This window comes from Dromiciops gliroides, chromosome 2, assembly GCF_019393635.1.
Source record: "Dromiciops gliroides isolate mDroGli1 chromosome 2, mDroGli1.pri, whole genome shotgun sequence".
Classification (NCBI taxonomy): Eukaryota; Metazoa; Chordata; class Mammalia; order Microbiotheria; family Microbiotheriidae; genus Dromiciops; species Dromiciops gliroides.
In genome coordinates this window covers 447,530,024-447,548,189 of record NC_057862.1, presented here as the reverse complement: position 1 = coordinate 447,548,189, position 18,166 = coordinate 447,530,024, and the positions used below count along the sequence as shown (strand labels likewise).

The following is an 18,166-nucleotide window of genomic DNA, read 5'->3' as shown; positions in this document are numbered from 1 at the left end:
CTTTGGAGATAGCTTGGGATTCTATCTAAACAATGATGGGGAAGAGAGAGTACATTCCAGGCATCAGGAATAGTTTGTGCAAGAGATAGGGGATGGAACATCATACATTAAGGATAGTAAGCAGGTCAATTTGGCCAGCACATGGAACATTGTAAAGGAAATTTGTATGGAATGAGCCTGTAACGGGAGACTGGAGCTTGACTGTGAAGGACTAATTGCCAGACAGTGGAGTTTTATTTTCTTCTAGAGTCAAGAGGGAGCCATTGGCTTCTTGAGTTAGGGAGTTACATGGTCAAGCTAGGCTCATTGCAATGATTCAGACAAGAGGTGATAAGGGCCAGATCTAGGAAGGTGGCCATATGAATAGAGAGAAGGGCCTGATATGAGATACATTACTGAGGTATGACAGACTATAGCAACTCATTGAAAATGGGGAATAAGGGAAAGAGAAAGAGCTAAAGAAAATTGAAATTGCAGAAATTCTGAGTACATTTCCTGGATGGTGCTTGGTATTCTACATCTTTCTCATCCCCTTCCTTTATTAAATGTATCTGTCCTCTTCCCTGTTTAGGTTTTTCAAGGCCTATAATTCTATGATGTGGTTTTATATCAGTTTCTCTTCATGTTCCTTCTTCCTGGAGATTCACCAGAAAATATACTCACAAATCCTCTCAAACACAGGGAATTTCATGAAAACCTCAACAAAAGTCAGAGGAAGCTATGGGAAAAGTCTATTGAAAGTTTCTGGGAACTAGCTCACCTACTTTGTTAGACTACTGCTAGATTTTCTTTAAGTTTAGACTGATTTCTTTCAGATCTCAATTGCTCTGAGTTCATGATTAATTGAAAGGACTAAAGTCAAACAAGCTTATCTTCTGCACATTGAGTTCAAAATTATATGAGGTTATGGAGTCCTGTTCATCTCCCAGAAAGATTTATGCTGCATTAATCTTGAGATAAGGAATAGAAAGTTGGGACACCCAAATTGTAAGGTCTGATTCCTGGCTTCAAAGAGCCTTGTCTCATTACATGGAAATGAGACTCCACCCTGTATTTCTCCTGTTCTCTCTTTGTATCCTCTGCATTCACTAAGCATTAGTTCGATGTTGGCTTTTGAAGGAACATGTTGTCTTATTTGAATAACATGGAACTACACTACTGCTGGTAATTAGCCAAGATATCAAAGAAAGCCAGGCATTCCATCTGTGGGGACTGAAGCTCAGGATGGTGGAAAACTACAGAATGTATTATGTTACTCTTGCTTAGATTCACTAAATTAAAACACACACACAAACTATAAAACAACTCTGCAAGGGAGTCAAAGTGAACATGAAGAGAAAACTTGAAAAGTAAATACTTCATATTTTGAAAGACCTGTGACTTTATCAGTGTTAATGCTCCTATCTCCTACTCAGTTTGCAACTCCCCACCCTGGGTACATTAGCAAGTGGTGTTCCCGAACTCATGTGACTCCAAAAATACAATTTCTAATGGCCAACCCTCTAGTACCATCTCTCCACGGAGGTAAGAGATACATAGCCCATCACTAGGACTGCAGTTGCAGCTTTTTCTGATTGGTTGAATTGGCTTTGGCTTTGGCTTTGTGCCATAGCCTTACAGAATGCCAGGGTCAGCTTCATGCCAAGATGAGACTTCAGACAAGGACCTTGAATAAGGGATGTTAACCCAAGCTAAAATTCAGGAAACACTCTCAAGGAACTTGCAAAGTACACAAAAGGCAGTTTCACAAAGTGACATTTGTTGGCTTAAGTGGGGGAAAGGAGAGAGAGAGAGAGAGAGAGAGAGAGAGAGAGAGAGAGAGAGAGAGAGAGAGAGAGAATGAGAACAAGCACAACGTTGAGTCTTGTGGATAAATAAGTCTTGAAGGAATTTTAAGGAGCATCCACTCTAACAGGGCCATTTTACAGATGGAGAAACTAAGGCCAAGAGAAAGGAAGGAATTTGCTCAAAGTCACAAAATGGTAGTAGAGCTGAGCCTAGAACTTAGGTATGTCCTAAGACCTACCAACCCCAACACTTTGTTCTCTACCCCAAACAGATGAAAAATAAACAGAAAAACTGAAATATTTGTCTCTTGCTGAAAGCATAAATACCTGTAAACAACACCTTTGTTAAAGTGTATGGGTAGCAGAAATAAGTGAACATGTTTATTTTTATTTTAGAGGTGTAAAAACTACAATCAATTACATAAATCAAAATTATATAAATGCAGAAAGGATATGTCCTATGGACACATAATCATTATTGGAAGGGCTGTTGTAAGACAGCACGAATACCCTGTTGGAGTTGTTATGAATTGGTGTAGCCATCCTGGAAAACAATTTGGAATTATGAGAAAAGTCAATTAAATGGTCATATCCCTTGACCTGTGGATCTCAATGCTGGGCACATAGCCCAAAGATGTCAAAGACATAAAGAAAGGTCCCATATAGGCTGAAATATCCATAGCAGAGCTTTTTTGTGGTAGCAAAAACCTAGAAATAAAGTGAATACCCATCATTGGGAAATGGCTGGACAATTTTTGGAATAGAATGTGGTGGACTATTACTACACTATAATAAATGACAAACATAGGTACAGAGCAACCTAGGAAGAATGAAATAAGCAGAATCACAAGAATAATATATACCTCTGGGTACAATATTTCTTGTATTTGGGTTTAGTTCAGTTGTCTCTTAGTGTTATTTGTTATTTTTGAGTTACATTAATGAAGTCATTTTATATTACTTATTTTTGAGTTATATTAATGTTATTTTGAGTTACATTATTTTTGTGTTACACTTAATTGATGTAACTCAAAAATAACACTAAAAGGCAACTGAACTAAGATTAAATACAATGAGAAATATTTTATCCAGAGGACAAATGATGAAACATATTTTCTTCCTCATGTTAGACAGGTGAGTGCAGAATGTCACATACATGGTCAGATATATTCTACTCTGTTGGCTGTACATAATAATTTACCTTGTTACAAGGGTGGATTCAGTGATACACACACAAACACACACACATGAAAATAACTGTGTTAAGAAAAACAAAATAGGGGAACAAAATTTTAAAAATTCATTAGATTGAGGATTCAGGGTGAAAGAAGGGATTGCTAACTTGTGGAACTATCTATTCTAACAGAAAAATTCAGAGACATTACAATCACAATGCTTTAGCTGAGTATATAGTAATATGGCAGATGTACTCTTAGGTCTGCTTGGAATGTCTAGGTTTAAAATTCAGAAGCCATGTATGATTTGTGCCTAGGGGAGAGGTAAATTACATGCTACGTGATTTGAAAAAATCATGTTTAAAAATGTGTCCAGTCATCAGTGTGACCTTTCATCAAAGATTATGGGAATGAAGGAAGTTGGTAGATTAAGAAGATAATTGTTCTTCATCAATATGAAGGAGAAAAAAGACTGGAAATTATTAACTTGTTGCATGAATTAGTAAAATCTATGTGTCTGCATCAATACTGTGTTATTTTTCATCCCTAGTTCTGTTAATTTGGAAAGTATGTTGAAGTGTAATTTGTGTGTCTGGTTAGTAGACAACTCATGCAAGATAACATAAAGACACTAAAAGGTTTTGAAGAAAAAATGGTGAGTGAGGAAAGACTATGGAGTAAGATCTATCCACTAAAGTTTATTATATACAGTGCTCTTTGAGTGACAAAGATGCATGAAGATGTTCTTGGTCAACAAAATGTAAGCTTCTTGAGGGAAGCAACCACTTTGTATCATCAGTGCCTAGCATCATTCTAGTTCCCTTTCAATTTTATAGTAAATGAAAAGATACATAAATGAAAACATGATTACAATGGAATACAAAACATATGTGAAAAGTTTGAGCTGAGTAGAACAGAGAGTAAATGCTATTTAAATACAGAAGAAGGAAGAATTGAAGTACAATATTAACATCTTTCTCCTTGAACCTGTTGCTTTTGACTTGGTGTTTTCTTTGGTTCTTTCACTCACCTGTTATATTCAATCAGTTACCAAGGCCTATTAATTCTGCCTCTCTAAAAACTCCCACATCTGTCCCTTCCTCTTTAATCCCAATTGCTACCATCCTAATGTCAACTCTCATTATCATATGCCTAGACTATTTTAATAACCTCTTAATAGGTCTCTCTATCCCTATCTTCTTCCTATTTATTCTTCATGCAGCAGTTGCCACACTAATCTTTTTTTTTTTTTATTTTTTTAGTGAGGCAATTGGGGTTAAGTGACTTGCCTAGGGTCACACAGCTAGTAAGTGTTAAGTGTCTGAGGCCGGATTTGAACTCAGGTACTCCTGACTCCAGGGCCGGTGCTCTATCCACTGCGCCACCTAGCTGCCCCGTCACACTAATCTTTATGCAAAGAGCTGTATATATCATTCATTTGTTCAAAACCTTGTAATGGCTACCAGTTACCTTCTAGGTAAATTTCAAATTTATTGGTCTGTCATTCAATGTTCTCCATGGTCTGGTGCCTCTTCATCTTTCCACCATTATTTGACTCCCCAAAGTACATGACTTGGATTTCTTTGTCTCTATATGAACAGAAAATCTCTGCTCAGGGTATTCCCTGTGGTTGAAATATGAATCTTCCTCACCTTTTCTGCTTGTTGAATTCCTCTCTATCCTGTAATCCAAATATTACTTTCCCTGTCCAGTGTGGTCTCCATCTTGGAACTCATATAGCATTTCATTATGACCTTTTTATGCATTTGTTTTGTATTATCACATTCAATAAAGGAAGTATTTATTAAGTATCTGCTTTGCTAGGCACTGTCCTGTAGGTTGAGGATCCAAAGACATGGCTCCTTAAGGAGCCCACATTCTATCAAGAAAATTATATTTATCCATACAAAATCTACAGAAAGTAGGGTCATTCTCCCCTCCCTTCACCATGGTATAGTTGTAAATGTTTAATAATCAACTCCCCAGAGGGGGGAAATGTGAGTAGGACACACTTTTAAGTTTAATCTGGATGATTACATTTTCTCCATCACTTTCTTAAGTCGAGACAATCAACAAAATAATAGATTAATTTGTGATTTGTAGCATTTGCTGAGGTATAAATGCTCACATTGAAAATTTAACAATGTGCTCTCTCCAGATGCCTCTAACTCTTCCCTTCATAATATCAAATTGTTTTCATATGGTTAAACCAACTCCACCCATATTGTCAGTCAGTCAGTCAGCATTTCTGTCTTCCCACAGCCCCTCCAACACTGATTCACTCTTTTGACATAGTTGCCCATTTCCTAGGTGTAAAGTGAAACACCAGAGTGCTTTTAATTTGCATTTCTTTTATTATTGGTGATTTGGAGCAATATTTCCTATGGTTAACAGTTTGACATTTTGCTCTTGAGCATTTCTGGTATGCTTTGGCTACTTATTTATTGAAAAATGGTACTTGGACTGTCCTTTACTATTGCAGCAAATGTAATAATTCCTTATAATCATACTTTTCAAAGCATTTAAAGATAATATCTCATTTAGTGCTTATGATGATACTTTGTGGTGGGTAGACAGGTATAGCAAGTTAAAGCAACTTGCCTGAGATCATATTGTTATTTGGGGGGACTAGAGCTTAGATTATTTATTTCTGAATGCCATGTTTTTCTCCTCAGACAATTTGCCTTCTTCAAATGCAAACACATAATGATTTTGAAATAGAATTGAATGTGTTTTTGTCTCTTGTGGCTAAAAATCTTCTAGATAACAGGTTGAAAATAATAGTGAAAGTGACTAAGGTTGGCCTGTATATGGAGCACTCCAATTGATTTTGTCTTAAAATTTAGATTTCAGCCCCTTCATTTTAAAATTGAAGAAACAGATGAAGAAAGGTAAAATAACAGAACTGGAAGCTTCACAATGGGGCTCAGAATGTGAAGGCTTTAAGGGCAATTGAGGAAGATTAATTGCTTAAGGCAAACCAGGTCTGATTCTGAATGAGATCCATTTTTATTGGAAAGGTCCCCTTCCAATGACTAATGTGAAGGAATGACTATTTTTAACTGAAGAGGAGTTGGGAGAAAAAAAAGAGGAAGGAAGAGAAGGAGAAAGTGACAGTGATTGAAACTAATAATTAACTTGACATGAATATAGCCCTTTAGAGTTTGCAAATCAAATCACTTCACATACATTGTCTCTCCTCTGCTCTTCTCAATGATACCATGATGTGGCAGTTGAGGGTACTATTCTGTCCATTTTATAGATGAAATTGAGGTATAGAGGTGCCAGAGTCACAATGCATGAAAAGAGAGCTAACAGTCGAAGGTAATATCAATTGCCAAATGAATGATATGGTCGATGAAGGAAGCATCATTTTTCTTAGCACTCTCCCTTTGTCTCCCCTCCCCAAGATTTTCTAAGGTAAGGCCCACATTCATTCTCTACTAATACAGTTCTGCGTATTATCTAACAGGAATCTTACAAGAGTCAATGAAATCATAAACATAGAATTCAAGGCAAGTCAGGGACAAAGAGGTAGCAGCTAGTTCATTGGTTCTACAATATCATAAACCATGGCCCACCTAAAAGACTGTCAATGATGTTTTCTATGTGCTCCTAATATGGGGATGTATTTTCTGGACATACTGTCCTTCAGTCTATTTAGATCCCAGCTTCTTCTTCCTCTTTTTCTTCCTCCTCCTCCTCCTCTTCTTTTTTCTTCATCTTCTCCTTCTCCTCCTCTTCTTCTTTGTCTTTTCCTTCATCTTCTCCTTCTCCTCCTCTTCTTCTTTGTCTTTTCCTTCATCTTCTCCTTCTCCTCCTCCTCTTCTTCTTTTTCTTCATCTTTTCCTTCATCTCCTCCTCCTCTTCATCTTTTCCTCCATCTCCTTCTCCTCCTCCTCCTCCTCTTCTTTATCTTTTCCTTCATCTTCTCCTTCTCCTGCTCCTCTTTCATTTTCCTCCTCCTCCTCCTCCTTCTTCCTCTCCTTCTTCTTCCTCTTCTTCTTCCTCCTCCTCCTCCTCCTCCTCTTCTTCTTCTTCTTCTTCTTCTTCTTCTTCTTCTTCTTCTCCTTCTCCTCCTTCTCCTCCTCCTCCTCCTCCCCTTCTTCTTCTCCTTCTCCTCCTCCTCCTTCTCCTCCTTCTCCTCCTCCCCTTCTTCTTCTTCTTCTTCTTCTTCTTCTTCTTCTTCTTCTTCTTCTTCTTCTTCTTCTTCTTCTTCTTCTTCTTCTCCTTCTTCCTCTCCTCCTTCTGCATCTTCCTCCAGCACAAATTGGGAGACAGGAGTCTAGGAGGAGGAATGGAGAGTCATAGGGTCATAGAGTTAGAAGAGACCTTAGACTTCATTTAGTACAAGGCCCCCCCACCCCCATTTTACAGCTGAAGACATTTAGGCCCAGAGAGGTTAAGCAACCTGTCCCAAGTCATCAGTGCTGAGTGACAGAAATTAGATTCCAATAAGGGAGTGGTAGTGAGATCACAGGATTTCAGTGAGGGAGTGGTTGACATTGGGGGAAAAGAGGGGCAAGGCTGCATCATTCAATATGTTCTTCAGTGAAGTTTTTTTCATTTTCTCCCTTCCTTTTATCTTCTTATTCCCGTAGTTGGTCAGGCAAACAAAATCTAGAGAAAGTAAAATCCAACCACAAGTTTTTCATCCAAATAGGCAGGGTCTTGGGGAAACCCCACTCAAAGCTTTCAGTGTTTCTGAATGAGTCTCCTTCAGAAATGTTTCTCAGAGTATATTTTCCACCTTTAGGGATTCACTGTAGAAAGAGCACTAGACAGCATTAAATGTAGGCTCAAATACCAGCCCTACCACTAATTGCTTATGTGGCCAGTAAGACACTTAATTTGGGCCTCAGTTTTCTTAACTGTCACAATAATAAATAATACCAGTATTACTTATTTCAAAGGGTAGTTGTGAGAATTAAATAAGAAATATTTGTAAAACTCTTTGCAAATATTAAATCACTACATATGACAATTATTATGAGGCAGCTAGATGACACAGTGGATAGAGTGCTGGGTCTGGAGTCAGGAAGATCCAAATTGAAATCCAGAGAAGCCAAGAAGCAGAGATGAGGAGGGAACGCATTATGGATTTGGGATATGGCCAATGGAAATATATTCAGTTGGGAAGTAGAGTTTCTTGTTTGAGAAACAGCAAGGGGACCAGTGTCATTGGATTGAAAAGGACATTGGAGGTGAGAGGAAATAGAGCTAAGATGTAAGAAGATTGGAAAGGTATTATCCCTGGCCAAGTCACTTAACTTCTCTCTGCCTCAGTTTCCTTAATTGTAAAATAGGTGTAACAACAACACCTATCTCACAGGGTTGTTATGAGTATCAAATGAGATAATATTTGTAAAGCACTTAATGAATGCTTGTGCACTTCCCTCCTATTATTATTATTGATTTTCCTAAAGCAAAGGTCTGACCATATCACCCCCTACCCAATAAACTTCAGTTCCTATTACCGCTAGATCAAATAAAAATCCCCTGTTTGGCATTCAAAGCCCTTTATAACCTGGCCACCTCCACCTTTCCAGCCTTCTTACATATTAGCCCTATCTCCCCTCACCTCCAATGTACTTTTTTTTTTTTTGGTGAGGCAATTGGGGTCAAGTGACTTGCTCAGGGTCACACAGCTAGTAAACGTTAAGTGTCTGAGGTCAGATTTGAACTCAGGTCCTCCTGACCCCAGGGCCGGTGCTCTATCCACTGCACCACCTGGCTGCCCCCAATGTACTTTTCAATCCAATGACACTGGTCCCTTTGCTTTTCTCAAAGAAGAAACTCCATTTCTCAACTGGGATATATTTTCACTGGCTGTTCCCCATGCCTGTAATGTCCTCCCTTCTTATCTCTGCTTCTTGCCTTCTCTGGATTCCTTCAAGTCCCAGCTAAAATCTCACCTCCAAAAAGCTTTTTCTAATCTCCCATAATTCTTCTGTTGAATATTTACAATTTATCTTCTGTGTGTGGGTGTCTTTTTTGTACATAGTTGTTTGCATGTTTTCCTCCACTATTAGACCATTAGCTTCTTAAGAAGAGGGACTATCTGGGCAGCTAGGTGGTGCAGTGGATAGAGCACCGGCCCTGGAGTCAGGAGGACCTCAGTTCAAATCTGGCTTGAGACACTTAACACTTACTAGCTGTGTGACCCTAGGCAAATCACTTCACCCCAATTGCCTCACCAAAAAAGAAGAAGAAGAAGAAGAAGAACCATTATAGCATAGCATTATAGTATGTAACCAGATAAATACATTTCTTGAAGCCACTTTTTTTTGGGGGGGGCTTATCATAAAGAATGCTAGTAAATGTGGGAGACAGGATTTAAATACCTCTCCTCTTTGACACTAATTCCAGTAAACTCACCACTATGCCAGGTTAAGAAGAAAAAGGGAGGTCCTTTTCCTTATTAGTACATATACTTAGAAATGAAAAAGAAAAAAAACCCTTCCACTTCTTTATACTTCCCAACGTTTTTTAAAATTGCAAAAAAAAGTCAGTGGGATTTAATGACTTCACGTGTTTATGTTTGCTTATTGTGACTAAAGAATGGACAGACAGCAGTTGTTTCAATTCTGTTGTCTTCAGCTTCAACTGGTCTTCTCAGTCATCAGAGGCATGCTTTGTTCTTGCCATGTGTGAAAACGTTGATTCACAGCAGGGCTTACACTGCACGAGACCCATCTGAAACAGACAGAGGTGCAGTTTTTCTGAGTTTTGTTTAACAGCTGCTTTATAGCCACTACTTTGGTGAGAATGAAAAAAAAATTACATAAAATCCTAGAAAAATCAGAACCATTTACCTGATTAATACAGTGACTGGTGAATAATAAACACTTCAAAATGCTTCTTGCTTTTCTGTGGTCATAAGCATATGGGGGCATATAATTCTTGGACAACTTCCCTCCCAGAATTTAGAAGTGTTTTGTAAACTTTCAAACATTATCAAAATGGGAGTTACTATGTTGTTATAATTATTTTGTTTACCTTTTTCTCAAAATGGAAAACTAGTTTTATGCTTGTTTAGATGAATGTGGGGAAAGGCCTAGCATAGTGTTTCTCATATAATAGTGCTCTTAATAAAGGCTTGTTGAATAAATTGAAAAGAGGATACAGGCAGGGGGAAGGGCACCAAAAGCTGGTGTATTTCACTCTTGCACTTTGGATTAACTCAATAATCATCTGGACAGAATCTATAACTTTCTTGGAAATGTTGTAGAGATTTCTTAACACAAAGATTTTAACCTGGGTCCAGAGACCCTCAAGGAGTCAGTGGAAACATTTCCAATTGAACTTGGAACTTTTAATATCCTGATAATTGTATTTCCACTGGTTTCCTTTGTGATCCTATGTATTTTATTTTAGGCATTTAAAAACATTATCAGGAGGAATCCATAGGCTTCACTAGGCTGCCAGAGTTCATGACACAATAATGATTAAGAACTCCTGCACTAACCATAGCCTGTGCCTCTGCTTTTCCCCTAGCTGAACCCAATGCCTGTTAGATGACTAACCTTAAAAACTTCAAGGGACTTTTGAAACTGTCAGCATCTTATGTAAGCACAAGGTATGTCCTTGGAGAAATAGATGAACAAAGAAATCTGCTTTTCTTAAGTTTGGAAGTCTATCTATGACACTGTGCTCCAAAATATCAAACAAAAGAAGCTATACCTTAGGTTAAATACCAGAGCATCACTTTAGCAGGGAAGAGCACAGGTACCATGATTGAATTCTCTAAACTTGGGGATCAGCTTGTTGTGAAGCACAACATTGGATCTGGATCCAGAAGACCTGGATTTGAACCTCATCACTTCAACTGTCTGGACCTCAGTTTCCTCATCTTTAAAGAGAGGTTGGATTAAATGATAACAAAGTTGCTTAAACTCAGTCCCATGAACAATGTAACCAGCTGACTCTCGGTGTGTGTGTGTGTGTGTGTGTGTGTGTGTGTGTGTGTGTGTGTGTGTGTGTGTGTGTGTCCTTCCGGCAGCTGTCTCCGCTCAGACCCCCCGGAGCCCCCGCCCCCTTTCCCAGGCTCACTGTGCAGGAGAAACAAGCACCCGGCCTCCAGTTACCAGTGTTCTCCCTCCCACTCTCCCAACTCTGTTTTGCCCTCGTCAGTGCAAGCCCGCCGAGTCCCGGAGGCAGCTGTCCTGGAAAGCTGGGAGGCGGCCGCGGGTGCCCCCGACTTTAAGACTCTGGTTGAGGCTTCGACCCATCCTTGGGGCGGGGGAGGTGAGGCTGGAGAGGGTGTGCGTGGGGGGGGGTAGGGAGGGACGGAGAGAGGGGGGTGGGGGAGAGAGGGAAGAAAAGGAATATTTGCAGAGCGGCGAAGAAATGAACAACTTCTTCTGAAAGTTTCATATGACGACTTCAGCGCCCTCCTGGGTTGATTCTGGACTTAGAGAGCCGCCACATATCCGTCTTCCTCCGGACTGGCTCTAATCACATCTGGATCCCAAGGGCATTGGTGCGCAACGGAGCCCCGGGAGCTCCGCAGCCTCCTGCGAGGGGCAAATTCCTTCAGTCCGGGGCATTTTTCCCCTCTTCCTCTGACTTTGTGCCCATCGGCTAATTTGGGTTCATGGAGCTCGGGTTTGTGGTTCCTCTTTGGACTTACAGTGACCTCCACCGCAGGTAACTGGAATTAGGGTAGCTACCTCTCTTTCCCTCCTTCCCTCCCTCCAATGCATACACAAGGACAGCAACCCACAGCTCCCCAATCATCTTGGATAGCCCGGGTTCATTGCCAGCAATGGAACCTGGCTGCAGAGGGCTGGGAGAGCGGACCCCATGTGGAGGAGAAGGTCGCTTTTTGGTTCCCCGAGCGGTGCCGAAAACGATTTTGTTTGGTTTCAGTCTACTAGGCTAGTGCAACCTACAGAAACTTTTCTTTGGGTGGGAGAGGAAGATAGAAAGGGAGAGGGGATACACACACAACTGCTTTCTTACCGACCCTGAAGCCGGGAACCAGACGGCTCCCAGAGATCTCCTGGAAAGAACCCCTCCCCCATGCGGCCAAACCTGGGAAACTTGTCAGAAAGTCTGAGGCCCAGCGGGCAAATTGGCCAGGTTGTGGGAGCTGTCCCTGCGCTGGGTTGGGGTGCATGCGGATTGGGGTGGGCTTGTTCCCTGGTAGACAGGTGGGAGCAGAGCACTCCCCCCCCTGCACCCCATCCCAGACAACGCCCTTCTTTTTCTCTCCCCTCACCCTATTCCCCTAGGAGTTCCTAACCTATGCCCTCCTCTTTCTCCCAGCAGTCTGGGATGGGGTGCGGGGGGGGGGGGAGGAGGAGGAGGAGGAGGAGGAGGAGAGAGAGAGAGAGAGAGAGAGAGAGAGAGAGAGAGAGAGAGAGAGAGAGAGAGAGAGAGAGAGAGAGAGAGAGAGAGAGAGAGAGAGAGAGAGAGAGAGAGAATGGATCTCCAGGGTTTAGGGGATGGAAGAAGCTGAGGCAGTGCAGAGCAGAGTGAAATCCCTGGAGCGGGGGTCGGGGTGGGGTGGGGACGAAGATGTTTCTGGGAGAGAGAACAGGTCGTAGAGTGGCATTCCCCTCGGTGGCACTGAAAGGCGCAATCTGAGAGCAGCTCTACAGGTTTCTCTCTGTCATGCAGGGTTCTTGACTCCGTCCGTGCCTCGCCAGGAGCCTGGGGCAGCTGGAGGGGGCGGGGGCCCCAGGGTTCCCGCAGCCCGCGAAAGCGATGGAGAAGAGAATGAAATGGTGGCATTTGCGAAGATCAGGGAACTGAGCCCGACTGGGGCGGGGCAGGACAAGGGAGAGGACGGGCCCAGGGAGCCCAGGCATGCATCAATGGGGGCAGAAGGGAGCCTTGCGCGCAAGAGAGAAAAGCGCTGCACTTGCTACACTTACAAGGACAAAGAGTGCGTGTACTATTGTCACCTGGACATCATCTGGATCAATACGCCCGAGTAAGCCAGTAGCCCCAGGTGGGGCGCGGGGTAGGGATGGGGGTGGGATGGGGGCGGGTTAGAGGACGAAGTGGGCAACCTTTGACGGGTTGGGGCATAGCCTGACGGTCTAGACAAATATTCGTGCCCCTGTGCAAGACTCTCCCAACCCTCCACCAAAAATAGTTTGAAACACAGAAACAAACAACTGCTTGCATCTTTTCCCCTTGTCTAGATCTCAGAATTCCTGAATTCTCTTCAATATGGGATCTCCTCCCGGGTCCTGAAGCATCCATCTCTAAAAGTAGTCTGTCCCATCTTAGGTCCCACCTGTTGTGCCCTCCCAACAGCTCTTAGCTTTCTGGCAGGGACATGCTTACTGGGGGCCCAGAAAATACTCTTCGCTATAGTTGGAAGCTTAGTCCCTTCCTTATTCATTTGGGAGGCCCCTGGGTGGTGGAGGAGAAATTCAATCTCCAAGTTTCTGGTCCAGTGGAAGGGTGAGACCTGCCTTCAAGTGAAATGCAACTGAGCAGGAGGGGTTAGATACCTGATAAGTCCCTCTAAGCCTCTTTTCTGAGAAAGAGGAAGTCCTGAAAGCTATCTCCTGTCCCAGAGGGTAAGTGGTGCCTTCACCACTCTTGACCCTGGGGAAGCTCAAATGGTTTTTGAATTCTTTGAAAGGCAGCCTGCCATCCAGTGCGTGGAGCACAATCAGGGCTGGTGGCCTGGAATCGAGGGAATGAATCTGAGTTAGCCAGCCAGCATTCTGGATTTCTAAGCGTGTGTTACACAATCTGGATATAATTCCATTAGGGCACCTGGATTGCCTGACATCCAGCCTAGCCACCTTTCTTCAATACTGTTTTGGCTTATATATAGTAAGATAATGGATTTAGAGTTTAGAGACCTTAGAAATCATCTACTTCAACCTAATTTTATAGATAAGGAAATTGAGGCTCAGAGTCTATAAAAGACCCATCTCAGGTCACACAGGTAGTAAATAGCAGAGTTTGGATTCAAAACCATGTCCTTGTTCTGTCTTCTGAGTCCCAAATAAGGGAGTCACCAACTAGGCAGTTCCAATATGGTTCATTCATTAAACAATCATCTATTAAGTGCCTATGTGCCAGGCCCTGCAGATACAAAGAAAAAGGTGAAACAATACTTTGTTCTTCAGGAGCTTACACACTACTGGGGAGAAATACCAGATACTTGGAAAATTAAATGCAAAATAGATATAATGTAATTTCCAGAGGGAGGGCATTAGTGCCTGGGGGCAGAGACCAGCATACTATGACTAATACCATACAGAAGTTGGAAGCTGCCAATGGGGGAATCTTAGGGTTTGCCTCAGTCTTTCTTTTCTTGGTGCTGTAGTGGAAGAAAAATTGTTTTTTAGAATCAGAAATCTTGGCTTTGAGTCCCAGCTCTGTGTGATTGATAAATCTTTTGGCTTTTCTGGGTTTTAGAGTAGTCTTCTGTAAAATATGGAGGTTGGAATCTATTAACTCCAAGGTACATTCTATGATTCTGCTTTTCTCTTCAACACTCTGGATTTTCCTAGAATTCCTGGCTATTGAAGACTTAGCTGCATCGCCTCCTATGTGTATTTCATGATTGTAGCTGGGGAGATCTATGTCTGGGAAACCCTATTTAATGTTCTGGAATTCTTTTTGCTTATTGTTCATAATATAGCTCTACAAGGCCACAAGCATTATTAATCAGTTCATTTTGTAGATAAGAAAACATGAAGGCATGAAGATTAGCAGGTGACATAGCCTACCTCTTAATTCTCTAGCTCTGAGTATAAGTATTGTGCTACACTCTCTTTAATGTGAAAACTATGGTAAAAGGGGCAGTAGAGTCCAGTGCCTTCACCCAACTGACTCTTTCCTGTGTGTGTGTGTGTGTGTGTGTGTGTGTGTGTGTGTGTGTTAGTGGGGGTGAGAATACCTAGTATTGAAGTTCAGTTTTGCATAAATAAGCTTTCCTGAATACATGGTATTTCTCTGAATCTCCTTGGGACCTTTATTTCCTCTGTACAGCTAATTATCTTTGGAATCTCACCTTCTGCAAGAAGCTTTTCCTGCTCCCTCTTAAATCTAATACCTCCCCTCCAAGATTATCTCCAATTCATCCTGTAGCTATCTTGTTTGTACATAGTTGTTTGCACATCATCCAAAATATATATAATTGTTTGTTTGCACATCATCTAGCCCAATAAATTGTGAACTCCATGAAGGCAAAGTAGGGACTGGTTTTATATTTCTTTGTAAGCCGAATATATAGCACACTGCCTGGCACTTATGGGTACTTAATAAATACTTGCTATTGACTTATGATACTATTGCTGCTGCTACTGCTGCTGCTACTACTGCTGCTACTACTGTTTCTTCTTCTACTACTACTACTTCCACTGCTACTATGAAGGCAGAATAAAATAATGGGCAGAAGACTGGACTTGCAGTCAAGAAGACCTGGGTGGGTTTCAAGTTTTACTATGATAAATTTAAACTGCATGACCACGGGCAAGTGCATCATGCAACTTTCAATACTATAAGTAATAGATAACTTGCTGATCTCTAATATGGAACTCCTTACCTATAAGCAGATTTTGATTTTACTTTTTTGTATCCCCAATGCTTAGCATAGTGGCTGGAACATAGGAGGAACTCAATAAATGCTTATTACTGATAAAATTAATGTTGCTAATATGGAGGTAAACTTGCAGAATGATCAGATGTGGAGTCAGACAGGACCTGCATTCAAGTCTTGTCTATGATACATTTGAGTTGTGCATATCATGGGGCAAGTTATATTGACCAAGTAGCCCATGCAACTGAAATTATAGACAAGTTGATGATCTTGTATCTGTGGAATTCTTACCTAGATTCCCTACATGTAGAACTCACAGGTCTAGAACACTATAAACCCCCAATAGTTTCTTTTTTTGGAGGGGTGAGGCAATTGGGTTAAGTGACTTGCCCAGGGTCACACAAGCTAGTAAGTGTTGAGTATCTGAGGCCAGATTTGAACTCAGGTCCTCCTGACTCCAGGGCCGGTGCTCTATCCACTACACCACCTAGTTGCCCCAAACCCCCAATAGTTTCATTGTGGCGTGAAGATGATTTTCTTGAGTCTATGTTAGTGTAGCATAAGTTCTTACAAGTTCTAACCAACCTGAAGTATGGGCCTGATAATGGATTTTGTATCTTTAATCCAAAAAGTGAGAAAGAGGGCTCATTACCAGGAACATGACCATTAGGTAGAATTTTTTTTTCTATCATAGAGACTCATGAAGACCTTCCACTGAGGGATAGAGTTCCAGACAATCTAGTAAAGGAGGATCCAGAGTTGATACAAGTCAGAAATCCAATGTATTAAATAATTAAGGAATAATCATGGCTCACATTTGTATGTTGCTTTTTTGTTCAGTCATTTCAGTTATGTGTGACTCTTCATGACCCCATTTGGGGTTTTCTTGGCAAAGATACTGTAGTGGTTTGCTATTTCCTTGTCCAGCTCATTTTACAGATAAAAGACTTCAAACAGGGTTAAATGACTTGCCCAGGGTCACACAGCTAGTCTGAGGCCAGATTTGAACCCTGGAAGATGAGTCTTTCTGACTTCAAGCCTTGTACTCTATTCATTGTGCCACCTAGCTGCAACATTTGTATAGTGCTTTACAATTTACAAAACGCTATCTCTGTGAGGCAGAGGTTATCCTAACCCTTTCTTCCTGAGCAATCTCTTCCCTTGGTTTCTTTGTCACTGTTTTCTCTTGATTCTTCTCTTTCTTCTAAGTTTCTTTTGCTGAATTTTCATTTATCCTCTACCTTCTTAGCATGAGTGTTCTGAAGGGATTTGACTTCCACTGTCTTCTTTTCCCTCTCTGTACATACAAGCACCCATGAGTTCAGGTATCATCTTTCTGCTGATGACTCCTAAATTTAATCCAGCCTACAACTTTCTCTTGTACTCTAGTCATGCATCATAGAATACTTGCTTAGTATCTCCTCTTGGACATCCCAAAGGCATCTCAGACTCACCCTTATCTAAAATGGCATTATCTTCCCCTGTAAACCTATTCTTTCCAAATTCCCTAATGAGGGAACCACCTAGTCACCCAGTTTAATAACCCCAATGTTTTCTTCACTACCCATGTTCAGTAAGTTGACAAGTGTGGTCAATTCTTCCATTATATTTCTTGTATATATCCCTTTTTCCTCTAATCACATAGCCACTGCCCTAGCTCAGGCCCCTATCACCTTTTGTCTATCTTTCTGAAGTAGCCTCCTAATTGGTTTTCCCTATTTTCAGTCTCTTTTTTTCCTAATCTATTCTCTATTCTGCTGACAAAATTATCTTTCTAGGCACAGGTCTGACAATGCTATTACCTAACTAAAACCAAACCAAACCAAACCTCAGTAGCTTTCCATTTCTTAGAGAATAAGATGCATTCTCCCAGCATGATATTCAAAGGCCTCCAGAATTTGGCTTCCATCTCTCTTTGTGGCCATTTTTATGAACTCTACTTTCTAGCCAAATGCACCTAGAATACATCCCTTCTGTACAAGACTTACTAGGCAGACCACCTTATTACACCTGAGACTTCAGGGAATTCCCTTTTGTGTATATTCCAGACTTCTTCCACTATACCCCCAGAATCTCTTTATCTTAGAATCTCAGAACTGGCATTCACACATTGGAAATACCCTGTGGCTCAGTTACCTCTCCTTCTGATTGAACAGGCTCCTTCCAGAGCCCCTATTTAAGGAGGGCATCCAGGTCATCTAGGTTTTGTTTCTCTCTGGTACCTTCCAGACTTCTTCCCCCTCCAGTTTATAAACTTCCTTTTTGTCTTTCTCCATTATAACTTAAGCTCTTGGCGCAGCTAGGTGGCGCAGTGGATAGAGCACTGGCCCTGGATTCAGAAGGGCCTGAGTTCAAATCCGGCCTCAGACCCTTGACACTTACTAGCTGTGTGACCCTGGGCAAGCCACTTAACCCAACTGCCTCCCCAAAAAACAACAACAACCCAGTACTAGAACTTAAGCTCTTTGAGAGTAGGACTGTCTTTCTACTTCTATTTTTATTCCCAATATAGTACTTGGTACATACTTATTGACTATTGATCAGTCTAAATTCTCATTTTTGTTCAAGGCTCAGTTCAGGTGCTGCTTTCTTCATGAAGCCTTACCTTATACCTCTTAATTAGGAGTGCTCTTTCCCAGTGGTATGGGAGCAGGGTCAGTAAGTTGTATATAAAGGTCTCTGTGGGC

At 41.3% G+C, this 18,166-nt stretch overlaps 1 protein-coding gene across 1 annotated transcript in view; it reads left to right on the top strand.

Annotated features, from left to right (window-relative positions):
• Positions 1-8,058: 8,058 nt before the first annotated feature.
• EDN3 (endothelin 3) overlaps positions 8,059-18,166 on the top strand; it is a 47,691-nt gene continuing 37,583 nt past the window's right edge. Inside the window, exons 1-4 of the mRNA XM_043980951.1 lie at positions 8,059-8,166; positions 11,096-11,209; positions 11,380-11,611; positions 12,587-12,902. Coding sequence (XP_043836886.1) covers positions 8,059-8,166; positions 11,096-11,209; positions 11,380-11,611; positions 12,587-12,902 — 770 coding nt within the window. The remainder of the gene's footprint in view (positions 8,167-11,095; positions 11,210-11,379; positions 11,612-12,586; positions 12,903-18,166) is intronic.